At 45.9% G+C, this 25,928-nt stretch overlaps 1 protein-coding gene across 2 annotated transcripts in view; it reads left to right on the top strand.

The window, feature by feature from the left end:
• KAZN (kazrin, periplakin interacting protein) overlaps nt 1–25,928 on the top strand; it is a 241,300-nt gene that overhangs the window by 53,203 nt on the left and 162,169 nt on the right. For both annotated transcript variants that reach the window (XM_072884020.1, XM_072884021.1), the window contains exon 2: nt 5,278–5,435. In XM_072884020.1, coding sequence (XP_072740121.1) covers nt 5,278–5,435 — 158 coding nt within the window. The remainder of the gene's footprint in view (nt 1–5,277; nt 5,436–25,928) is intronic.

Here is a 25,928-nt window from a genome sequence, read left to right as displayed (position 1 = left end):
CGGCTGCAATGTCTTCTCTCATTTTTTGCAGCAGAGTCAGCCGATGAGCCCAGGAATCCTTATACCGCATCCTTGTTAAAATTATGATAGTGTCAGTCCTCTTTCATTTAGTTACTCCTGCGAGCAAGAATTAATTTTAGACTCTGCTGGCTTTTGTCAGTAGATCTCAGGATATATTATCTACAGTTTATTTTATTTTGCACTCATCTGGGCAGGAGCTGGAGTGTATGAAATGGGGTCTCCTGGAACAACTTTATTGCTTCAGCCTCTTCCTTGAAGTAGTCTTTGGCACAAGTATATTTTTTCCTTCGTCTCTGACAGAAAGCAATTTCCTTTCTGCCCTGCACGTCTCCGGTGATTCACACCCCGAAGCACCCTGCAAAAACCCAACTTTGTTGACCCGTTCTTGCTTTTGGGGGTGGCAAATGGTCCTCACCCAAAAAAAACCCCAAGACGGCACATCATCTCTGATAGCAGCAGTGAAAAACACCGCGTCCTAAATATATAATTTTCTCCCTTCTCGTAGGTGATGTCAAAGCACTAATGGAGGATCGTTATGGTTCCTTCGCCTCTTGAAATTTTTCCTCGCAGTGAGGAAATGGTGAAATTGGAAGGGGAAAAGCTGGAAAGCTGACAGCACTTTGATAGCTGTAACTTTTACTTAGCTGGCTGTCTCGCTTGCAGCGTTACTGATGTGTTATCAACCTGAAGCCAAGAGGACCGATGCGGCAAGGGAAAATTGTCGTCTTTCTTTTTTTCTTTTTTTTTTCTTTTTTTTTTTTTTTTTGTAAGGGGATCAAGAAGTATCTTTTAATCTGAGCTGAACATACCTGTGTTTATTGTTGAAGTGTTGCTCAGCAGAAATGTTTAAGGCTTAACGTTGAGAGGGATGGAGGGTTTGCCTCATCATCCTTCTTGCTTAGACTTTTAGTGGGCGCAAGGCAGGAAGTTCCTCTTGATTTAAATGAGAAAAATCAAATATCTTCTGCTTATGAGAAGGGCCCTTTGGAAGTTGTGTTGCAGACTGCCACAGGACATCCAGAAAAGCAGTGTCAGAAATTGTTTGGTTTTTTAGGCTTCCTTTGTTTTTACTTGGTGTGTAGGCTGGAGGTTCGGAAATGCATGTTTTACTTTCATGAGGAAGACTCAGACGATTTTATTTTCAAATACGGTTTCCATTGTCTGCATGGAAAATGATTTGTTTTGCTAAGCAGAGTTTAAACATAGCACTACGGCAGATGTTTGTAAAAATCAGCGCAAGTCAAATACCGATCTGCTTTTTCCCCATTCTTACTGGCAAATATTTCTTCTGATTTCTCTGGCATCTCTCTAAACCTAGAGATTTACAAATGAGAGAAGCATTTGCCCCTCAGAGCTTAATGCGCCACATACTGCTCCAACAGCACTAAACTTCCCAAAGGGTAAGAGAAGAAATATCAGAGAATATAGAGCTATTGCTTCAGATAAGGAGGTTAGAATAGCTTAAGACAATGTAATTTTGTTTGTTTTGAATTACTTTAAAATCATAAAGCCTGGGAGAACTGCTCCACCTACCAGTTTCTGGTCGCAGTCAGTGTAAATCTGGAAGGAAGCCCTTAGCTCGAGGAGGATAACTCTGGTATACATTCATATTACTAAAAGCAGATGTGGGCTTATGGCTCAAGCCAAAATTTCGGCGTAAAAAAAAATGATCTGTCCTCGATTCTTTATTGGCCAGAAAGGATGGGATGAATCAATCCTCGTCCATTAGCGCTGGGAAGATGGCTTTCAGGACTGACGCGTCGGATAGAGATGCTAGTGCAGCCTAGGAGTGATAAGAAAATCAAACCTGCTGCTGCCTGCGTGCAGCCATATACCTGCTGCTATTCTGTATGAAAAACCTACGGCTTCCTGGGGCTTTTGAGTGTTGGTTGGTGTGAAGACACATGATTATAAAATGATTGCTTCATGGTGACTTGGAGAAACGTAGCTACGCGTGGTTTCCATCGCACCTATGTGCCTTGCTGCTCCCCAAAAGCCAGTGTCCACAGCAGAGCGTCGCTCGGAGATACCTCCGGCTTCACGTGCATTGACCCACGAGAAGGAGATGTTTGGTTTACAAGCATGATGCTGGCCTGGGTTGTGATGTACAATACCGTGTGACATATGTAAGTCTCATAAGTAAAATCATCATGTAGTCAAGATAGGCGTAAGCTCTTGCTTGCAGGCCATCAAATTTTTGGTAAAACTGTGTTTGGAAAGTGATATGGTGCTGGAGAAATCCTTCTGTGCCTGTGAATGGAGGAATGCTAAGCCCTGATTTTCTTCCTTTCAAGAAATAAACCTAACTTCCCAAGATGGCAAAAGCTCTGTGTGGCTTTTAGTTCCTCACTTCCATTTTTGTTAGAGAGAAGAAAAATAAATCACATCAGCACCACACTCTTTGCTAGAATGAATCCTTCTGCCTGACTTGCAGAGATTTACAATAGAAATGCTGACAGAACCTTATTTATAATGGTGTGAACAAAGCCATGGTAATGGGCCTCGGAAAAGAGAAAGTGCTTAAACTTTTAGATGGCTGAGTACGGGAAATGGATACAGAGACTTTCCAGAGGACTGTGGGCAGAAAACTAAAAATGTTGTCCCTGGTATTGGTGCAGGACATGCACATTGACAAAATACGGGTGGGAGCAGACTAGAAATCAATGGGCAACGCACGGACCTCAGCGAGCGATTTGCACGCCCACGTTGCAGTTTTATGCGTTTGTTAGCAATAAGTGACCACCCCCCGAATCCACTTCTGCTTCCCTCTCTGCGCACGGCTCGTGCCTCCGCAGCCAAAGCGGGGTTTGATGGTGGGTCTGCTGCCGCGGAGGCTCAGTCCCCCGTGGCTGGGTCCTGCCGGCTAAAAGGCGAGGGAGGGTTTGTGGTGCGGGTGATTTTTGCCTACGTGTTATCGGTCACTTTTGCTCTGGAGAGAAGCACTGAAATGTTTTGGCCACAGGCAGTGTTTCTTGAGGCTCCTTCATCTTCTTATTCCGTTCAGCTGCAAATGAGGTATTGACATACTGAACTAAACAAAACCAGACCTTACAGAATTGTCGGTAACAGCTCTTGATCTTGTCCAGTTTAACCTCAGAGTAGCAAAGCAAGAAAGAAATATATTTGTAAATTGTGGGGGGAGAGTGTGGGAGGGAAATGCAGCTTTTAGGCACTCGGTCTGTAATCGCTGCGGTGCAGCGGGAGGGCGGCATGAGATGGATGCATCAAAGCCCTCACATCCCTTTCTGGCAATCACCAGGACAGAGTGCTATGGAAGAAGGCCCAGATTTCACATAATAGATATGCTAAACCGTGTTGTGCAGAGGGAAGAGAAACTGTGATGTGAGAGAAAGTTCCCAAGTGTGTTGATGGTCATGTATTACTTAAAACTTAATCACGAGAGGAGCTGCTGGTCCGTTGCATGACCAGCTTAATATACTACCCACCCCAGTGAAATACTTGTCAGTACGCTGATTTGCTGTACCTTGAAGGCGCCAAGGATGCAGGACTCCGTTGCTTTGATATGGAGGGAGCAAGCCTCCATTTTGCTCGGTGGAGCGATTTGCAAAGCTGAAATCCCAGCTGAAATCCCTTCCCGCTGCCCAGGCTGCTGGGCTGCAGCCTCGGTGCTTTGCCAGCGAGCGCAGTGCACGTGTGTCACCCACTGACGCCCCAAGCCCGTGCTATTGCACGCTTGGGAAAGCTGGAACTGGTTCAATTTATTCCAAAGCCTTTATCTTGAATATGATTTATGGTATGGTTTAAAATGGACCCATCCACCATGGTGAGCCACAAATACCTTTCCTATTAGCAGTGAGCACCCCGAGCCTGGGGAATGAACACCCCGAGCCTGGGGAATCCTCCCACTCCCCTCAGACTGTCCCCAAGGCTTTGTAAGGCACAGATTTTATTTTATTTTTTTTTAATCAAAAATAAACACTCTCGGTAAGGAGGATTCTGTTCTTTCACTCTTGCATTTTGGAGACATACCTGTTATTTGTTAGGGACCTTTTGTCTGGGGAAGATTTGCTCCTTAATCAGTATGGCTTCTGGCTAATCTTTGCTACTTTGAATTTTGTGGCGAGATCTTCTTTGGACAGAACTAGGTCGAGTATATTTCAATTGCCTCATGTTCTTAAAAACAGTTTGTCAGAGAGTCCTTAATAACACGTTGCCTTATTCATAAACAGCCTGAGCAAATCAGGATTTGCAATGTGTACCGCTGAAGCACAGTTCAGCGTGTGACAGTGATGTGTTACTCTGGACCGCAGGCTTACCAAAGGGTTTCACCGCATGAACCGCCGGCAGAAAGAAAATACACTGAAGAATTATTTGAGCCTCATTTATTTAATGAGCCTACAGTAAAAATGAAAGCTCAAAACCCGCGATGCTTTAAAAGCAAATTGCGTCGCAGACTTTTCAAATCTGTAGAAATGCAAGGCTTTTCATTGGGCAGAAATATATTTTGCCATTAGTTCGTATCATTACAGCCTGCATAAATTGCAGCATCATAAAGTGTGTGAAATTGCTGGGGGGCTTCTGTGAGCCATAGAGGTGGAGGTTTCTGGTGTGCATGACTGGGAGCAGAATCCCACTTATAATACCTGGGTTTTGACCCTATGAAGGAGAATTTAAAAGATTAACAGTGTTTCAAATACCGATAATCAGGAAGAAAGAAAATGAGCAATATTTCAGTTGTTGGTTCTGCTCTCTCCTACCCTAGCTAATAAAAAGCCAAATTTTACCTATAGAAGCATGTATATCTATAGGTTATTTATAATTATTGATCCTTATAGCAATAGCTCAGTATTTTTGTAACCCTCATGTCCGTTGTGGCATGCATTTACTATTAAAAATACAACTTCAGTGCTGCAAAACCTTATCACAGAGGGAAAATTGGCTGCAGGCGGATTGATTGGCGGAGCAGTGAGACTGCGGGGTTTAGATTCTGGTTGACTCTGGTTGATATCTGGAAGCAGCCAAAAATTAACACTATAGTGTTAATTTAGACCGCATCATCCTGTTGTTATTGTTGCAGTTCTCCGTCAATATTGGATTTTACGGTAGTCACCAGTCTTTACCATGCCTTTGCTGGCCCTCTCAGCAGAGAGGAGAAGGGCAGTAATGGGGAACAATTTCATTTACACTTTTCAAAAGGAGAGTGCACGCTGTAGCTCATCTCAAACTGAGAAAATGGTCTCAGCTCCCTCCGGCACGGTTTCATGCCTGTTTTGCTTTCCTTCTCTGTCTCCGCAGCCGTGGAGTCGCTGCATTCCTTGAACGACCAGATCTCCCATTTTATCGTCAACAAGTCAAAAACGCTGGACGAAGACGAAGATGCCTTTTTGCCCAGCGAGAAGGAATCTCTGAAAAATGCCATGATGCTGATGAGGCACCTCCTAATGGATGCACAGGTAGGAAATCAATAAACTCCCATCTGTTAGGACACAAGGAAGGCACATGGCGCAGATCCGGAGGCAGTACGTCATTTTTACGGGCGGTTTTAGCAGTGGAAAACATTAGTCCCTGACACTTGTTTAAAACTGACTTTGGCTTCTGAAATCTGCAGCTGCGGGAAGGACATCTCGGTGCACGGAGCATGCAGCTAATGATGGGTCTGGATCTCAGATTTAGGGTTGAAAATCGCTCTGAAGTTTCAGGAGAAAATGCAGCAATATACCCGTTGATGAGAATCCAGCATCAGCCCTAGCAAATGAAAATCATTTTGCCACTAAGCATCTGTGCTGAATGCTAGTTTTAGAAGTGCCAGACACATAACGGAGCTGTTGGTTTAGCCATGCTCTAAAATGCCAGTTAAAAGTCATGAAACGATGTGCAGATGTTTCTTTGTGCCTTTGCCGCTTCGACATAAAATCTCTCACTCTGTAGGTTTACTGTGTTACAGCGTGCTTCCTTCACCCTATAAAAAACCCCCTTTGAAATATTCAGTCTATTTATTTTTTTATATTCCCTTTTAGTCTTTATTTGTAAAGCCTGGATGGCAAATGGCAGCTTGTATTGGAGGGTTGTTTTGAAAACAGGGCGGTCTCCTCTCCCTTCTCCTCCGATGAGCCCTAAAATCTGGCAAAGCGGATCTGAGACTGTCCCGAGCACTCCGAAGCTCTCCAGGGGCGGGGATCCCACAAGCCCCGCTCCACGCTTTGACTGCTCTCTCCGGAGGTTTTTTGTTTATCTGAACATCTTATTGGTATTTCCCGTATTGCAGCTTGTGCCCGCTGCTTCTCGTTAGAAGCCTAACAAGAAAATAAAAGAGGAGGAAATTATTCCTGGAAGGATTAGCAAAATAATCTTATTCAGGGCTTTTCCTGATTGCTATCCTGTGCTAAGCCTGGGTTGCCATGGCAAGTACCAACATGGGTCGGTGCCTACAGTATTACTGCAATTACCCGGTGCTCCGTTAACTAACTGGTCCCCAGGGCCCAGGTTCCTGTGACTTGCTGCCAGCATTTTACAAATTGTAAATTTACAAAGCATTTCAAAGCCTTTGGTCCTACCTACTTTGGCTAGTAGGGGTCTTGTTGCGTGCGAGAAGTGGCCTGGGAATCCCTGGTATTAGTGACGTGTATTTTAATGTTGGATATTTTTGCATGCGGAGTCAATCCAGGCTTTGGAGGCTGCGGAGTGCACAGTGAGCAAACCGTTACAGCTGTGCTCAGGATTTCCTTTCTGTTAGGATGGTGTTGGTGTCACTTCTGCACATCTTTAGCCGAATTACCTCCGTTTACCCCAAACCAACGGATGGGATGCTGCTGCAATGGCATGGAGAGCACGAAGGGTTTGCTTGTGCATTTGGATTTGCTCCCATAGCCTGTGCTGCAGGTGGGAATACCTTTGGCAAATCAGGCATGAGAGTAGGCAGACGCTTACAGGCATCTGCATGTCGCAGATTAAAATAAATATGGGGCAAAAAGGTACCTATTGCTAATCCCCTTGTGCAGGAATCCTTTTTTTAGCACCTGAGAATTGCTTTCCTACTTATCAGTTGTCCTGAATGCATATTAAGCACTGCCTGTGATAGAGTGACTGATTAAGGAAATGCTAATAACAACAGGGAAACGTCAAGCGCTCCTGCATCCTCACGATGCGCCTGGATCTCTTCCCAGAAAGGACAGGACGGTTTTTTGCCTGGGGTTTTCAGGTTGGAAGGATGACAAGGTGGGAAGTGGTAGTGATGAGGAAAAGGATGGAACTAAACAGGTGACAACATCAAGTGCAAAAAACCCCAATAAAATAAATCCTCAGAGGAATGAAAGAAACATGAGGCTGGCAGCAAGGTACCTAAACAGGAATATCACCGCCAGTGTGTGCATATAAAGTACGTACTAACCCTGACTGCAGAGTGCCCTATGGCTCTAATTACACAGGAGGAAAGAATATCACCAATGCAATTATTTCCCTTTCCTTACCTGATCTCATTTCTTCCCAGCTAGTGATTTTATGGGAAGATGGAGCCCTGCAGCTCTAAACAAGATTGATCGTGCAAAGCTCTGTACAAAGATAAGCTGAAATCCAGCGTTTGGCCCTTTTACTCCCTTGTCTCCCCTCTTGGTGTGGACCTGATTTTGGCTGGCAGGTAATTTGAGGAGAAAACATCCAGCGGGAATTTTGGGGTAGAAATTAGCTGGACTGCTGACCCACCAGAAGTGACTGATCAGAGGGGACGGTGAATGGGCGTTTCTCACTTCTCTGACACTATTAATCTGCTTTTAAAACACAGCCTGTGGGGATGATGTCTCGTGCCTGTTGCCTTTCTGGCGTGGAGAGAAAATGTACACGTTAGTGACTCTGTCTGGACACCAGCAGGCCAGGAGATATGGCCAAAGCAAAGGCTTTGGATCCACCATGGATCTAACTTTGATCTTGAGTCATTTGTTTTGACTTAAGATGAATCGTGAAACCAATCAAACGTAGTTTTCCACTTTGGAAAATGCTGTGAGCATTCTTAGACCAGGCTGCACCGGGGACCATGTGCATCTGGCTGTGAAGGTACAGGTCCCCGCTCTCAGCGATGTAGCGCCGAGAAGACGAAATAGCAAGGACGCTTATCAGTGTGGAGAAGAGGGAGCACAGCACAGAGGCATTGGGGAGCTTGTTCAGGGTTTCACAGCCATATTTTTTCGTAGCCAGAATGCGGACGCCACGCTTCTGAGTGCCAGCCCAGTCCCTTCATTAGACCATATTTATTTCTCCCTTGGCTTCTTGGAAGAACCTCTTTCCCCCGTCTGTTTTGTCAATTTACTCTACCTTTCACTGATTTTCATGCCTCAGTTTTTGCGATACTGGTGTATAAGCAACTGTGGCAGTAGTGACTACGGCTTTATTGGAGAAATTTGCCATGCTGGAGGTCACTTGTTGGTAAACAGAATAGAGAAACAGCTGTCGAATGGGGAAAAGATCATCTCCTGACAGGACTTTCTCCCATGGAGAATGGGGCATTACCTTGCATATTTTGCACTCCTCCTGCCTGCAGAAATGTCATTGATGTCAACTGAAGCCGCGTTGGCAAAGAGGAGCGTAAGCACGGTGCCGGGAGCTGCAGTGCGGACCGGCCGAGAGGCGGCTGCCAGTACATCGGCCCCGTCAGCGGTATTAAACTGCATGCAGGGATAGGTAATAAGCTGTGTGGAGTCTCTCAGCAATAGGCTGTCAGCTCAAATTCTGCCCAGGGAAGACAGTGATTTAATGAAAGTCATTACAATCTGCAGGGATCTCTTGACCCCGGCGGTCTCCATCCATTACGCACCCTGGATAGGATTTCCTCATCACGAAAATACCCCGTCGGAGGGATTGCTCGCTGACCTGCACGCTTGCTGCTGGGCTGGCAGAGCTCTGGAAAGGGAGCCTCACCCTCCCTCCGAGTGAGGGTTGGAGCTTTGCATCCAGATTGCTCATTTCTCATATTTGTTTCAGGTTTGCAGCAGCTCCCTGGTGTCGGTCTGGAGGATAAAGGCATCATGTTCCCCTAAACAGAGCTTAGCAAGTCATCGCCTGCACAGCCGACCTGAAAGGGGGGAGAAATCTGAGAGGAAATTGAAATAGTGTTATATGAACGAAAAGGTGTACTTAGATAATGCGGGTGCATAAAAGCAGATGGAAAGAAAAGGTGCATTTATTCTATATGACATGTTCCATCCTCCACATAGTATAGGAATGAATAAACAATTTCATTTCTGCCAGACAGCCCCGTGCAAGATGCTATCGCAGGGATACGGCCGCCTATGATAGATTGTCATTGTTGTCAATCATTTCTGACAGTCCTATTATGCTCGGAAAGGATGTTTTCTCTGTGCATGTTGTTTTATAATCCTCAGAGGTGGAATTTTATAGCCTAGCAGTGTTTTTTCCTCAGACGTTTCCCTAAGCAGGATTTATCACTTCTGAAACACACGTGACGTGAATCCATTATACCTTCAAACTTTAAATCTCCCCCCAGCTTGGCCTAAATTACTTTTTGTTTTGTTTGGCTTTACTTGACTTTCTGTTTCTAATTGCTATTGTGAGAGACTTAACTGGCGTGGAGCAGAAGGTGCATAACGTCTACGAGCTGAGTCATACGCATCAGCTCTCATCTAGCAGTTTGCCCAAGCAATTTGTCTAATGAATCGCAAAGGTGCATCCAGGCACCAGCAGCGGCCTCAGAGGCAGGTTAATCTTCTCTCTTACGTGAAAGAACACATGTAAAATAAAAGACTTTTTTCCAGATGCCTGACCTTAAAAGCCAACCTTTCGGAAGTTCAGTACGTTTAGTTACTTCCATAAAGTGCTCAGTTGGCTTCAAGTGGATTTCAAGTTCTTTGGGACAAATACCATCTTTTCATTCCCTTCCTTCCCCAACAGTGATGTGATCATCATCGGGGCCCTCTTCGGTGGAGTTGTGGGTGGAATAAACAGATATAGAGACAATCTTTTGGTTTGGACCGGACTTTTCAGACGCAGTCATACCACAAATGATGACTTAAGAGCAAGATTAGCTTAGTAACCTTGTGGGGCACCCGGCTTAATTTTAACTGGGTTTCAGTTGTTGACTAGGCGTGAGAGCGTGAGGATGCAGAGATATGCAATTGCTTCTGTGCCGAGGGGTTCTTTTCATTCTTAGGCAAAGAAAGAAAATAAACCTGGCGGTACTTCTAGCCTAAGTTGTGAACAAAATAGCATGGTTGTTGCCCAAACATCATAGGGGGAAGAACCTTTTCATGTACATTTTTTTTCTTTAAAATCTGGTGTTCTAGCACTTCACCTGAATAAAATGGCTCCAGCTCTCATTAACTAGTGGGACAAACCCTCAGCAAGTGTTTACCACAACAGGTCTGTAGATATTGCTGAAAGCTGACAGTAGTTTGGGTAGAGGACTGTGCCCTGTTTTCCTTTGGAAAATAGTATTTGAGTTGTCACCACCACAAGCCTTTTAAGTTTGACACTGGGATCCTGTAAATAAATCATTTAAGGTGAGAAAGAGTCTTTCAGTTTTTCAAAAAAAAGAAAAACCTCCGTGGCATGACTTACTTTTAGCCATTCAACATCCCACCAGCTGTTTATTTTTGGTTTTTTCTATTAGCCTCCATTCCCTCTCTCACCTGGAAAAAAAGGTAATTTCTTGAGCTCTTTTATATTACAATCTTTTCTTCAGTAGTCTCTGTCATCTTTCCGAGGCAGGCTGTTACTGAGACGGCCGTGATAATAGATGCAAAACTAGTAACGGAGCAGTGCTATTTCAGCGACTGACCTTTAAAAATAATCCTTATTTTCTACAGAGGTCTGTTGTACAAAACCAACCATGTTGCTGCAATATTTTGCTTGCTAGTTAAACACTTTCCACCATCTGCTCTTCAGACTTTTAGCAGACAGAGTTCAGGGAACAAAACCCCAAGACCTTTATTTTCACGTGAGTGGGTCATCTTAGTATCATCAGGAAGAAAAGGGAAGGGAGGATTTGCTCTTTGTTTCGATAAACTTATATGATTTGAGTTCTGAAAGCATCCTCGCCACACGGATGTGTTCTGGAGGATGCAGAAATAGATACGACGCTAATTCTCCGTTAAGGAATATTATCAAAATGCAATTGTAAATTGGCATTCATGTATGTCAGCGTTGTGAGTTGGTTCAGCCTGGAACAAAGCTTTGGGTAAAATCAGGATGTATTTTTTAGGGGAAAGCCTGAAAAACAAACTTGCTGCACCACACCTTGTATCTTTTACGTTAATCTTGTCATCCCATTTCCATAAGAAGAAATCTTCTCAGCCACTTCCGAGCCCATCTTCTAATGATCCCTCTAGGTCTAGTCTGAAAGGGAGCACAAAAGACTCTCAGTTCTGTTGAAGGAGGAGAAGATAAAACGCAGAACCTAGCAAGCTTCGTCAAGGACCGTGGTGCGTCTAACGACATCATTAGCATATGTTACACGAGCCCGGTTTGTGGCGCCTGTCCCTAAACATGTACCTGACAACCCGCTGCCTCTCTTCATGGTCGGGGAGAGTAAAAATTGATTTGTGGACTGCCTCTATTAGTTCAATTTATCTGGAGAATGATGTGCTTATAATGAGGGGAGATCAAAGATACCCTTAAAATACGCAGCGCGCTGTAACGTGCACGCTGCTGTCTTTACCAGCGCAGCTCCGTGCATCCTTAGTCACCCCCGAACGGTGGCGTTTGGGAGGAGCTGTGACCCTCTTGAATGTTTTGTCCCTTGGGCTCACTGCGTATTCATCACCTGGTTTTAGCCACCTGTAATTTATTGGTTCATATGGGGGGGTTTAGGCTGACATTCTCTGCCCTTCATTTTTAGCGTGAGGAAGAGACTTTCTGAAATGTGTGATGCCATTTAGTTAGTACTGAGTTAAGTGGCAGAGAAGATTTCCTTACCGTGTATAAATGGAGGAAAAGGTGGGGTTTGTGCAACTCCTGATGCATGACTGAAGAGGCCAAAAGCCCTGTATTGTTCAAACCAATCTATTTTAGGTGCCTTCTGCCAGTGAAGGAAAAGCCAATCCAGATTTGAAGACAGTATTTCTCCGAGTATTTAAATTTAATTTATTTCCAGTTATTTAAATCTGGAAAATTTGCCTCGCAACAGGTCCACGCTGACCTGACATTTTAGGCAGGATGGCCATGGCTGATTCAGGGTCTGTTTTAGCCTATTCTTGTTGTAATTCCAACTCTTGACCCATCCGTCCTTCTCCCCACGTCCCACACTGGAGTGGCCCCGTGGCACCAACGGGGCTCTCAGCGGCGCGGGAAGAGCAGGTTTGTCCAGCGTTTTACGCTGACACCAATCCCTGTGACCAGCCTGGTGCTTGGATGCCGAGTAAGAATAGTTGTTGCTGTACATTTTTCAGTGTTACTGCTTGGCAGGGTTGTCATCTGAGGGTCACCGTGGTCATTTAGCTACAGCTGTACCCTGGCCAGCCTCCGCTCCCATCCTCCCCTGGGACTGGGAAGAAAAAGACATCTTGAATGTGTTAAATGTACAAAACATGACTGTCTGCATCATGGAGAGAATCTAAATTCGGCTGGTTCCTCAGGCACCAATGCTTGTTGTTGCCATCCCTCCATGGCGGTGGCGTGTCCCAGTTTGCTCCTTGCCCGCGTGGTGCAAAGTGTGCGTGGCAGGTCTCAGTGTGTGTTGCGGGTCTCAGTGTGTGTTGCGGGTCTCAGTGTGTGTTGCAGGTCGTCTCAGTGTGTGTTGCAGGTCTCAGTGTGTGTTGCGGGTCTCAGTGTGTGTTGCAGGTCGTCTCAGTGTGTGTTGCGGGTCTCAGTGTGTGTTGCAGGTCTCAGTGTGTGTTGCAGGTCGTCTCAGTGTGTGTTGCAGGTCTCAGTGTGTGTTGCAGGTCTCAGTGTGTGTTGCAGGTCGTCTCAGTGTGTGTTGCGGGTCTCAGTGTGTGTTGCAGGTCGTCTCAGTGTGTGTTGCGGGTCTCAGTGTGTGTTGCGGGTCTCAGTGTGTGTTGCGGGTCTCAGTGTGTGTTGCAGGTCGTCTCAGTGTGTGTTGCGGGTCTCAGTGTGTGTTGCAGGTCTCAGTGTGTGTTGCAGGTCGTCTCAGTGTGTGTTGCGGGTCTCAGTGTGTGTTGCAGGTCTCAGTGTGTGTTGCAGGTCGTCTCAGTGTGTGTTGCGGGTCTCAGTGTGTGTTGCAGGTCGTCTCAGTGTGTGTTGCGGGTCTCAGTGTGTGTTGCGGGTCTCAGTGTGTGTTGCAGGTCTCAGTGTGTGTTGCGGGTCTCAGTGTGTGTTGCGGGTCTCAGTGTGTGTTGCAGGTCGTCTCAGTGTGTGTTGCAGGTCTCAGTGTGTGTTGCGGGTCTCAGTGTGTGTTGCAGGTCGTCTCAGTGTGTGTTGCGGGTCTCAGTGTGTGTTGCAGGTCTCAGTGTGTGTTGCAGGTCGTCTCAGTGTGTGTTGCGGGTCTCAGTGTGTGTTGCAGGTCGTCTCAGTGTGTGTTGCGGGTCTCAGTGTGTGTTGCGGGTCTCAGTGTGTGTTGCAGGTCTCAGTGTGTGTTGCGGGTCTCAGTGTGTGTTGCGGGTCTCAGTGTGTGTTGCGGGTCTCAGTGTGTGTTGCAGGTCGTCTCAGTGTGTGTTGCGGGTCTCAGTGTGTGTTGCAGGTCGTCTCAGTGTGTGTTGCAGGTCGTCTCAGTGTGTGTTGCAGGTCGTCTCAGTGTGTGTTGCGGGTCTCAGTGTGTGTTGCAGGTCGTCTCAGTGTGTGTTGCAGGTCTCAGTGTGTGTTGCAGGTCTCAGTGTGTGTTGCGGGTCTCAGTGTGTGTTGCGGGTCTCAGTGTGTGTTGCAGGTCTCAGTGTGTGTTGCAGGTCGTCTCAGTGTGTGTTGCGGGTCTCAGTGTGTGTTGCGGGTCTCAGTGTGTGTTGCAGGTCGTCTCAGTGTGTGTTGCAGGTCGTCTCAGTGTGTGTTGCGGGTCTCAGTGTGTGTTGCGGGTCTCAGTGTGTGTTGCAGGTCGTCTCAGTGTGTGTTGCAGGTCTCAGTGTGTGTTGCGGGTCTCAGTGTGTGTTGCAGGTCGTCTCAGTGTGTGTTGCGGGTCTCAGTGTGTGTTGCAGGTCGTCTCAGTGTGTGTTGCAGGTCGTCTCAGTGTGTGTTGCGGGTCTCAGTGTGTGTTGCGGGTCTCAGTGTGTGTTGCAGGTCTCAGTGTGTGTTGCAGGTCGTCTCAGTGTGTGTTGCGGGTCTCAGTGTGTGTTGCGGGTCTCAGTGTGTGTTGCAGGTCGTCTCAGTGTGTGTTGCGGGTCTCAGTGTGTGTTGCAGGTCGTCTCAGTGTGTGTTGCGGGTCTCAGTGTGTGTTGCAGGTCTCAGTGTGTGTTGCAGGTCGTCTCAGTGTGTGTTGCGGGTCTCAGTGTGTGTTGCGGGTCTCAGTGTGTGTTGCAGGTCGTCTCAGTGTGTGTTGCGGGTCTCAGTGTGTGTTGCGGGTCTCAGTGTGTGTTGCGGGTCTCAGTGTGTGTTGCAGGTCGTCTCAGTGTGTGTTGCAGGTCTCAGTGTGTGTTGCAGGTCGTCTCAGTGTGTGTTGCGGGTCTCAGTGTGTGTTGCGGGTCTCAGTGTGTGTTGCAGGTCGTCTCAGTGTGTGTTGCGGGTCTCAGTGTGTGTTGCAGGTCGTCTCAGTGTGTGTTGCGGGTCTCAGTGTGTGTTGCAGGTCGTCTCAGTGTGTGTTGCGGGTCTCAGTGTGTGTTGCAGGTCTCAGTGTGTGTTGCGGGTCGTCTCAGTGTGTGTTGCGGGTCTCAGTGTGTGTTGCAGGTCGTCTCAGTGTGTGTTGCGGGTCTCAGTGTGTGTTGCGGGTCTCAGTGTGTGTTGCGGGTCTCAGTGTGTGTTGCAGGTCGTCTCAGTGTGTGTTGCGGGTCTCAGTGTGTGTTGCAGGTCGTCTCAGTGTGTGTTGCAGGTCGTCTCAGTGTGTGTTGCGGGTCTCAGTGTGTGTTGCGGGTCTCAGTGTGTGTTGCGGGTCTCAGTGTGTGTTGCGGGTCTCAGTGTGTGTTGCAGGTCGTCTCAGTGTGTGTTGCGGGTCTCAGTGTGTGTTGCAGGTCGTCTCAGTGTGTGTTGCGGGTCTCAGTGTGTGTTGCGGGTCTCAGTGTGTGTTGCAGGTCGTCTCAGTGTGTGTTGCGGGTCTCAGTGTGTGTTGCAGGTCGTCTCAGTGTGTGTTGCGGGTCTCAGTGTGTGTTGCAGGTCTCAGTGTGTGTTGCGGGTCTCAGTGTGTGTTGCGGGTCTCAGTGTGTGTTGCGGGTCTCAGTGTGTGTTGCAGGTCGTCTCAGTGTGTGTTGCAGGTCTCAGTGTGTGTTGCAGGTCTCAGTGTGTGTTGCAGGTCGTCTCAGTGTGTGTTGCGGGTCTCAGTGTGTGTTGCAGGTCTCAGTGTGTGTTGCGGGTCTCAGTGTGTGTTGCAGGTCTCAGTGTGTGTTGCAGGTCGTCTCAGTGTGTGTTGCGGGTCTCAGTGTGTGTTGCGGGTCTCAGTGTGTGTTGCAGGTCGTCTCAGTGTGTGTTGCGGGTCTCAGTGTGTGTTGCAGGTCTCAGTGTGTGTTGCAGGTCGTCTCCGTGTGTGTTGCGGGTCTCAGTGTGTGTTGCGGGTCTCAGTGTGTGTTGTGGGTCTCAGTGTGTGTTGTGGGTCTCAGTGTGTGTTGCGGGTCTCAGTGTGTGTTGCAGGTCTCAGTGTGTGTTGCGTGTCTCAATGTGTGTTGCAGGTCTCAATACGCTTTGCTCTGTTGCTGCAGAGCTGTGCTGGGGCAATGGAAAAAAGCAATTTCCAAGGCAGGGAGGAGACTGTCACCGTATTGCCGGGCTGAGCGTTGGGATGAGGCGGGGAAGGCCAGCTTAAATGATCTGATTCTCCAAATGAGGCAGGACTTAGGAGGGGGTAGACAACTCAGTCATGGTGGGGGACAAATCTGAGCCGGGACCATGCAAAGGATGGACTCTCTTGCCTACCATCGCTGCAACAAAATAGTTATATCACTAAGTAACAGTACTGAAAAACAACATTGCATTTGCTGCCACCCAAGTCCTGTAAAACCGGAGCTGATTGTAATGCATTGGGTACAAGATGGTTCAGCACAGCAACATCGGCTTCGTTCTGATTTCGTTCTCCCTCTTTCTTATTTTGCTCTCCTTTGGTACTGGAAATGCTCATTATTCTGAGTTAGGTTTGATAGTGCGACTGAAAGCTCAGAAATGCTTTCAATATTTGCAACCCTGCAAGAGTAGAAGACTCAAAAAAAAAAAAAAATCACTTGTACAAACAGGAGAGCACAACCTCCTGTTTAAAGGGTGCAGGAGTGAGATTCTCAACAGGTCTGTTGTTCATTTAATTGCTTATAAATTCGTATTGACTTTTATGTTTTCATTACGGTGGGAAGGTCAGCAAGAGAGAACGATCATGCCAGTGGAGAGGTCAAAGTTGGATGTTGTGTAGCAGCAACTCAGCACTGTGCTTCAGAGAGAGAGAAATACATGTATGTGTGTCTGTATAAAAGGGTATAGCACTTGAGAAAACAAGATAGACACCCTTCTTGAAGTCAGAGAGGAACCAAGACTGATTAAAAGAGAAAATGCATAAAGAAGCCGAGCTCTCTGCAGGCAGATCTCTGCAGGTAGTAGATACTGCAAATCGAGCTCATACCCAGATAATTCCAAAATTCCAATTTCTCTGACTCCTTCACTCCCAAAATGCCCTCGCACCTCTGAGCAGGTGATCCAGGACGGAGCGTTTCAAATGCAGAGTCCTGTTGAACGCCGAAGAAAAGAAGATGACAATTTTGTGTCACTTAAAACGTGATCTATATTCATGAGTGGGGGGTGTGTGTGTGTGAAACCTAAAGCCTTAATTAGAGTTTGTGTGAGATAAACAAGAAGTATCTTCATAAGTGTAGAAGAAGCAATTAGGGGAGACCAGAGTGTATCTGCTATCGCAGCAGTTTAGCAGCAATGCAGATTTTCTGTTAATAAGAAAAGAAAACCCCAATTGTGCAGCCAACAAATGAAACAGAAAATCCCGGTTAGCTTCACTCTGCACTCGGGAAGCATTTTCTGCACAAGTCGAGCACATGACGACTGAGGAAAACGTGTTTTCTTCCCTCCAAACGCTCAATATGTTTTCTTCTGCCTGGAGAGTCTCTTGCTCCATTTCTACTTAACAAATAAGAAAAAAAACCCCACTAAGGCCCCAGAGCAAGCGGCATCAGTACTGTGCCGCTGCAGGAAGCCACCGGGAAGCCCAGGAGCTCCATCACGAAGCAATTACTTCTCCTGAGTCAACTGCAAACTTGGTCTCCAACCTGTAAGCTCAGCGGTCATCGAGGTTGAACCCATCTGGGAGGTGCAAGCCAGCCAAGCTTTACATTTGTATTTTTGTCTCGGAAAGACTAATAAATATTTAACGGCTCTGCGAGATAGAGTGAGAGTTCGCGTTCTTTCTCCATATATCAAGAGCTGCTTTAAGCGCTTGCTCGATAAAAATTAAGCCATTTCTCTGAATTCATGCCTCGGATGCTGGATAGGGAGCTAATTTTGCAAGCAAAAGCTGTCTTGTTTTTGAAAGCAAATTCAAATGGAAGAGCTGGTTTTTGAAAGAGAATGCTGGTCTGCTATTCCTGCTGAAAAGAGGCAAAAATATTCAAAACAGTCATGCGAGTGAACCCTGGCAGCAGATCTTGTCCAGATGTTGTAATCCTTTATACTTAACTCCTTCTAGGCCGTAGGCTAAGCTGCTTTCTGGTGCAAGCATCCATGTTAAATACGCTCTGATTTCACTTGCACAGAGCTTTGGCAAACTGTAGATTTCCTCTGGACTAAAATTTTCCGAGCAAGGAGATGGATTCCCTGGTTGCAAGACCTCGTCATCACTTGAGATCGGCTCTCCCTATTGGGAAAAAGTGTCTTTTATATGTTGTGTAAATTTAAGGATATAATTTAATTCCTATCTTCCTCATTTATCTGTGAGTAGGGAATATTTGCCTACTTCACAGTGATCGTGTGAGGCTCTTCATTAATTAATGTGTAAAAGCTTTGAGATCCTTAGGATGAAAATTGCTTTAAAAGATGCTGTTAATAATAAATATCAAGTAATGCACCTTGGTACCTCTTAGCAATAATTGGTGCTATCATTTCTGCCCAACTCTTCCATGAATTAAAAGGCTTTGAGGGAGACTGGAACCACGAATGGGGTTGGGACCAATTAACGCGTAATCATATGTCAGTTTTTATATCCTTGACTCTTCTGTCATGGGACTCTCGGGAAAATCTCCATGGATTTTAATGGTGCAATGTCAGAATTCAGCCCCAGACATGTTTGTGTGATAATTGCCAGATAGCCTGCGTTCTTCTGGTAACCTGGTTGCTTAGTGATTAAGCTAAAAGCAAATCTCTGCTAGTTTAATATTAACATAAATGGAATTAGCCACTCTTTCTGCAAGTTAAATGTTACAGGAAAAATTTCATTATAAGGAAGCCATGATTTTTTTTTTCCTTTTGATATTTGAATTCGATTAACTATTTTGTTGAAATGCTGATAGTTTTTGACCTGCTCTTTGTGCTTAACCTCCACTCCAGTATGTGGAGATTGGCTCTTACGGAAAATCCAATAATTTGCTGCTCGGTCACCCAACTCAAACTTTTATTAGATTTCAAGCATGCAGCACTTACTCTCCGAAATGTGGAGGCTCTGAATATGTATCCCATGTAAATAAAGAGCTCACATAAAGAAATTACCTTGTCTTTCAAAGATATCAACATTATTTCTATGGAAGGGGAAAGCACCGAACCCTGGAATGACACGTGGGATGGAGCCAGGAGAAAGAACCATGTGAATTAAACCCAAATTAATGCATAAGAAAGTTGGCGCCCAGTAAGGCGCGAATTTACAGCAAAGGGTTTCCCCCGTACCAGCCACCCTGGCAGCCCCTTTTATTCGTTGCCGAGTACGGATTGCACCGCAGGAAGCGCACTGTGAACATGGCTGGTGCCACATGGGGGAGATGTTGAAGAAGAGCTGGATTGCTCCACTCCGGCACACCGACTTCCCAGGGCAGAGCAGCCCGAGGTGTTTAGGAGCCCAATTCCGTAGAATTTCCCCCCGCTATAACATAAGCATTTAAATAGCCCGTATAAAAGGGGTCTGCGGCAAGCCACCTGAAAAATGATCCCTCCTGGCATGAGAGTGCATGCAGCATCTTCCAGTTGCTGAAGGAGCTTTTGTAAGCGAGACCACGAGGGGATGAAAGAAGTAAAACCAGGAGCGACGCAGTCGGCGTGCCGAACCTCTTCATGCTGACGCGGTGCCTTGTTTTAGCGTCTTTGCAGCTCTTGCACTCCTCTCTGGCCAGCCGTGGCTTGGAAGGGAGGGTTTGGGGGAGCAAAGGGGGCTGGCGGGCGTGCAGAGCAGCAAGCAGGATTCCTGGCTGCTGTTTCCTAATACGCAAAAAGTAACGATAGGCCCGGACAAGTGGCTTGTGATTTACTCAGGCCCGGTGGCCGTCTTTCTTGTTTCTTCTTAAAATAATACTTTTCACGCCGCCTGTGAATTAGTGGTTAATGCTTCTTTACGCATGAGAAATCTCCATAAAAATGACTTTAGGGAAAGAGAATATATGTACTATGTAAAAGGCAAAAAAGTAAGGTTTTCTTTTTGAAATACCTTTCCAATCTCTGTTCTTTTCTGCAATGGTTTAAAAAGACATTTGCTCTAGGACTCCGATGTATTTTATAATATTCTAGCGGCTAAGTTAACAGGTAGAAGCAAGTACATTTGTAAAAGGGGCAAGTTGTGAACACAGGGGTAGGTAGCCTGCGGGAAGTCAAGATATCCTAATTTTTCAGCTTAAAAAACAAAGAAAAAGCTACCAATACACAGCGTGTCCCCCAAAAGCAAGGGAGTGCTGCCCCTTTTGAAAATGTGCTTCAGCTGGCTTCAGGGGAGCTTGGGCTCCTCTTTCAAGCGTGACCTTCCCGTTCTGGCCACAGACTGCCAGAGGCTGAGGGAATATAGCCACTTTTTTCCTCTTAGTCTTTCTACATAGAGGAGTTCAAAATCACTGCATGATGTGTGCCCCAATTAATATTCCCCAATTGTTTCCTTTTCCCTTCCAAATGATGTCAGTCTCCATTATTTTTGGCATAATGGCAGTAAGAGGAATGTCTTTTTTTTCTGAAATACTTTATCTCTCATTTTTGTGTTCTTAACAATCTTTACTCATCTCAGGATTCTTTTTTTTTTCTTTTTATCCATCTGGTTTTGTCTTACATTGCAAAAGGCCTAAAATAAAATAATGAAAACTGTCTTAATCTATTACTACTCAGTTTGTACATTATTAATAATGAAGGCAGTGTAATTAGGCTGCAGAATGCACAGTGAACACAACATTAAGATGTCCTTAGCTAACATCTGTGGCTGATGCTTGTCTTACATTGGCAAAAGCCACCAAGATTTTACATGAAAACAGTATTTGTGTCTGGCATTGCTTTTAGAGAATACAGTGGCTTCATTTTTTACTAGCCGCCCGCTAAAAGAAAGCATGAAATTCATAGCCTCCGCTGAAATGAATGCTCAGCTCTATTTAAGTCGTATTTAAGGTGCAGATCCTGGTCTCAGCGGCGTCGTTGCTTTGCTGAAGACTTTTGTCTCTTGCGCCCTTGGTTGTTGAGCTGATGGGACGCGGTGGGCAGAAACTGCTCTCTACGAGGCGCTGCTTCTCTTCTGCCGCTTGCAGTGCTCTTTCCCATGGCAAGCCCCTGTGATCCCCATCCCCCTGCTCAAATACAGCTGCCTGCAAGGAGGCCAGGAAGCAACAAGGTGCTTCTCCACTCTTTCATCAGCGTAAGCCGGTGGTTTGATCCTCTGCCCGTGCAGTCCTGAGGAGTGACCTGTGACACATCAGATCTCTTGAACCAGGGCCATCAAAGGTGTCTCCGTTTCAACTTGTTCCTGAGGTGGTGGCAGGAGATCTTACCGTTAATGCACGCGTAGTGCTGCAAGGACATCGCTGCCGCGGAGCTAGCCGTGTCCGACATGCCCCATCCTGCCCTCTTCAACAGCTTCGAGCTGCTGGCAGGGGACCGGAAAGGGACCTTTCGAAGAAGAGGGACACTTCCCAGGGCAGGCGTGTCAGCCTCAGCATCTTCAGCAAGGGTTGCTATTCCAAAGCAAACTGCTTCAGAGTCCTTCTGAACTAATTCAGACGAAATTTTTCAAGTGTAGGCCAAACTTGGGTCAAACTTCCAAAACTTGTCTTCTTTGAATTTTCACAGTGTAATTTTTTCAGCACGCAAAGTTGCATTTACACAAATGGCATCCGGCCTGAAATGGGAGCTGAAGTGGTACTCGGAGATCCTTCCCGTGTGGTTAAAAATATAAAGGAAGCAGTTCCCGTGATTACAGACTTCTTAAAAGAACCCTATGAATAATGCACTTGAGTTTCTGTTAAAAAGCTGTGGCAGCAATGCTGTAACTCTCAATAATGCATGGAACTAAAAGCATAATTATGATTTTTCCATGTGGCCGGTTGCCACTTCCACAGCTGGGACACTGCTGGGGGTGAGGGGGAGCAGAGGCTCTTCCAGCTCTGGGCACGCTGCTGCCTGCATGGGGTTTGTCAGAGCCCTTCCTTGGTTAATCCTAGATGGGAAAAGGCTGTCTGGAAAATGCTACTGGTATCTTCCTCCCTCAATTCTCTGACTTGGTGAAGGGGTACTACGTCAAAATAAGTGTTGTTTTGTAGGCATTTACTTCCACTGGGTTTTTTGGGTTCCTTCTCTACCACATAGGCATCCTGTTAAAGCTGGTGCAGCAAAAGAAGCCGAATTCTTCCAGATTTCTTGGTGTAAACTTGGAAATAAAGGGGAAGCTTCAAAGCTGCTCATTGCAATCATTCGACATTGTCCTTGCAGCCAAAGCGTGGCCCTGCTCTGCTATCAGTCCCCCATGGACGGTTCCTCGCCAAACCCTCTTTTGTACAATCTTTTGTATGGACTTGAGAGGAGGATTAAGCTGTTACTACCCAAAACGCAGGTGGAAAAGCATCGCCGGTTACTGCCTAGCGCAGTAAAAACCAGCACACTTTGGCAGCAGGTACTGTAGCTGGGGCTTCATTCGCGTGCGTGTCTGAAATGAAAACTGAATAAGGGCTTTTTTTAAAGGGTTTTAAAAATAGTGTTTACAGCGAAAAGTTGCATAGAATAACTATGCTCTCCCCACTCATCTTGTTAATGTAACCCTCCCTGTCAAATCCAACATTATTAGCTGACCCGAATCTTCCTGCTGCTCTTACATTACTCATATGATCAGTGATGACTCTGCACAAACAAGAAAATAAGCCAGTCCTACAGCTGTAGTAATGTATCAGCTCCACTGAAAACACAGAAAAATGCAATGTTTGCAAAAGGGGGAAGGGGAATTGATAGTGCAAGGGATTTTATTGTGGCACATTTGAGAGTAGAGCACACAATGGAGGGTGAATAAAGACCTTGTAAAAATACTTGGCAGCAACTCCTCTAAATCTTTCAAGGTATGAGTTTCTTATTTTAGTTGATTTACTGGTCTGACAAAGCAGCAATCATCGTTAATCAAAATAACTCACTCTTACTCTGGGTATGAAAGCTGAAGTTAGATGAAGGTCATGGAAAAGAGATGATAAACTAGCCTGGGGTGTTTAGTGGTTGGAGTTTATTAGGAAGCCCATTCTAGAGTGGAAACAGATTTTTGCAAATGCTGATTATTTTTAAAATGGATTTTTTAGAAAAGTAAAGTTTGTATCAACAGCAGATTCACAGATGTGATGTTCTTAAGTATGCACGAAGGGATGATTTCCGGACTGCTTTCAGTAGCAAGAGGTGCTGTATTGAAAAGCATTTGGTATTCTCCTGGAGGCAGGGAGGGAAGTAAAGATTTGGATCAGATATGAAGGAGGCGAGAAGTGATATGGGTCTGTAGGCGCCAAACCGCATTTTCTGAGTAAGCTTCAGGAGACTAAGCCACTGACAGTTCTGAGAGATTTCTCTCTCGTGCATAATTGAGATTTCTGTCTCGTGCCTAAGTCCATTTCTATTTAGGTGTCTTTCCCTGTCTTTTGGTGGTGCAACGTCTCGTTGCTACATTCCTCACCCTGCTCAGGTCACCCTAGCCCATGTAGCGTCCCACTGAGGGGGACATCGGTAGACACCTTACTCAGCAGTTTGCCAATGGCTGAGCCCCAAACAAGGCAAAGCTGAACAGGCAGAAGCCCAAGAAACCTTCAAAACGCTTATGCTAATGGCTCTTAACAAGTTCCATGTTTTGCCTTGAAACTCACGTCTATAGCTAAAATGTTATCTGTATTCTGTCTAGAAGTAAGAGAGTAATATCGAAATTCAACCAAAAGCACTTCCCCGAAACAGCGAGGACTGCCAGTGCCTGTAGGCAGTACCAAGTAGGGGCTTGGTACCAGAATTTTGCCACTAGCATTAAGCTGAGACCTGTGTATTTCACTTGGATAACGTAACGCATGACCTTAGAGATGATGAAGGACACTAAGTCCCTTAGAAATTTCATTTAAAACCGAACGTTTTGCAGTTGAGGTTTATTTTCCATTCCGTGTTGTTCTTGTCCTGTGGACGCATCTGATGAGTCTATAACTTTTCATTTAAAAGCTTCCATGAGGCATTTGAAATTTCTAAAGAATATGCTTATACATTTTTTGTTTGCATAATCAGTAACACAAACACTCCTGGGGACCGCAAACATTCACGGAAAGCAAAGAGAAGATCAGCTCCCAAATACTGGGGACCAGTCCAATATTATGAAAGCTGTAAGTTATAATATAAATAGCATACACCTATGTCAGCTCATGAATTAAATTATATTTCCAAGAGATCTCTTGCGGCAGCCTGCTAAAATAATATATTACGTGCTCCGAGGCAGCCTCCGACTGATACAACGAAAGGGGGATAATTAAAGGCTTCTCAAATCCCAAACGTGCCAGCAGCTGCGGGTCCATTCGGGAAGCGGCTCTGGGACCCACACGTGTCCCTCCTGCAAGGATGGAAACCCATCGCATGACACTTGTGGAGAATGAACCTGGCGGGGGAACAGCTTCTCTGCCCAGGATAAATATGTAGAAGTAAGCCACTGGGAATCATGCAAAAAAAGTGGTAGCAGGTGGCAGCGCTTCTTTTCACCCTACAGAATACATATTTAGAGGCAAAATGGAGAGGAGGAGCCAATTAGTGGGATTACTGAGCTTCAAGAGGCAGGTGCTTGCGTTCCAGCTAGGAAACCGCTGCTTCCTATTAGATGAAAAGCAGGTGCTTCATATAGAACAGGGGCTTTGGCCACAAAGTTTGGTTAATTACAGAAGCGGAGGATAAAAAGGGGTAAGACTCCATGGTAGCTTGTTTCTCAATGAATGAAGGACCCATAAGGCAGCATTAAAACTCAATAAAAACTGAATTTTCAGAGCTGAGCAATTATGCATGTTCATTGTGGAAGCCATAAAGAGAAGGTGATATGTCCTACGTGGTCTTTTGAATGGTGGGGAATAGGGAGATGGTGATAGCTTGCATCTGTAGGATATTGCTTTGGGATGTAAGGAATAAAATGGCATAAAAGTTTTGGCTTTGAACAGAATAATAGGACTATGGCCGTACATTCCTACTTAAAATATAGGGAAATGAACAGCTGAGAACAAAAACCTATGGGTTAGCACCAGAGAAGAGGCTAAAATAGAAATCCTTTCCCTCGTCTGGATGTAGCTCTCGCTCGATCTGAGCCGTGTGTGTCTTTTCCTGGCTGCGAAACAGATGGGCTTTATCGGCAGAATACTGGGAGTGAGAGACCCAGCCAGCGCTGGGAGGGCACGGTGCCCATCTCCTGCGGGAAGACCAGATTTTGCAGTAGTCACCAGCAACCTGTCCTGGATAGTAAAGGAGGGACCTTCGTGGAGCTACAAAGCGATGATTACTTTGTCTCGCTCACAATTTAGAGCCTTGAAGTCTGTGCCGCAGGGAAGAGGTGGAAAGGCAAGCGCTGGCAGAGTCCAGGGGAAATTCGGGGAAAATAAGGATCCTGCGTGCTTGGCTTAGCTCCGGCTGCGTGCGCTCTGCGAAGGATGACAAACCGAGTCAGGGCTAAACAGGATCCGAGCGTCGGTTTCCAATTACTTTGGGATCAATAAAAAGCAAAAGAGGGACATAACTTTGCTGAGGTGTATTTTGGGGTGTTCGGGCCGTGTTTCTGGTTAGCGAGGTGGCAGTGCTAAACGTTTTGGAGCGTCTCTGGTGCCCGAACCGTCTGCCGTCAGCTGTGTGCTGCGTTCACCCGTCGGGTTGGCTGCATCCCGCTTTCTGGTGCGTAAAAGAAAATCCCTTGGTTCTGCAAAGGATGGTCTTCAGCAGGCAACCTTCTTCCAAGACAGCAAAGCTCTTGAGACCTCATTAATTGCTGCAAATGTATCGATAGTATTTTTTCTTGCCATTTTTAAAACGTGATCGCTTGTAACTAAGAAAAAAGTAGGATTGGCGGTCAAATATGGTTGCAATATAGAAATAGCAGTTCCCTGGCATGTGACGGGATCAAAGCTGAAGTCAATAGTTTTGAAATGGTTACAGTATTTATGAGACGTGAGATCGAATGGTTAGCATATGTAGATATCATTATTTTTACAGAAACATTTTTTGTAGTAGTACTTACATACAAACATGAAGATGTTAAAGACCCAGGTCCCACTTGCTCTTCCAGGTGTTAAAGGCTGATGTAGGCAGCTGATGGTGGGGGCAGGTTCTGTTACAAGCTGTACGCAAGCTTGCAAGGAAGCGAGCAGGACGTCTGAAGTAAAGGCAAACCTCTGAAGCTTTGGGTGACCCTCTAAAACGGCTGGACTCTTGGGCTCATTATCGTCATACAACCACTCAAGTTATTAAAGGTGAACAGAGCGTGGGCACTGAAAAAAGCTGCATTTGTCCAG

The sequence above is a fragment of the Ciconia boyciana genome, chromosome 19 (assembly GCF_034638445.1).
Source record: "Ciconia boyciana chromosome 19, ASM3463844v1, whole genome shotgun sequence".
Lineage (NCBI taxonomy): Eukaryota > Metazoa > Chordata > Aves > Ciconiiformes > Ciconiidae > Ciconia > Ciconia boyciana.
Note: the sequence above shows the minus strand (reverse complement) of the source record. Positions and strands in the feature narration are given on the sequence as shown.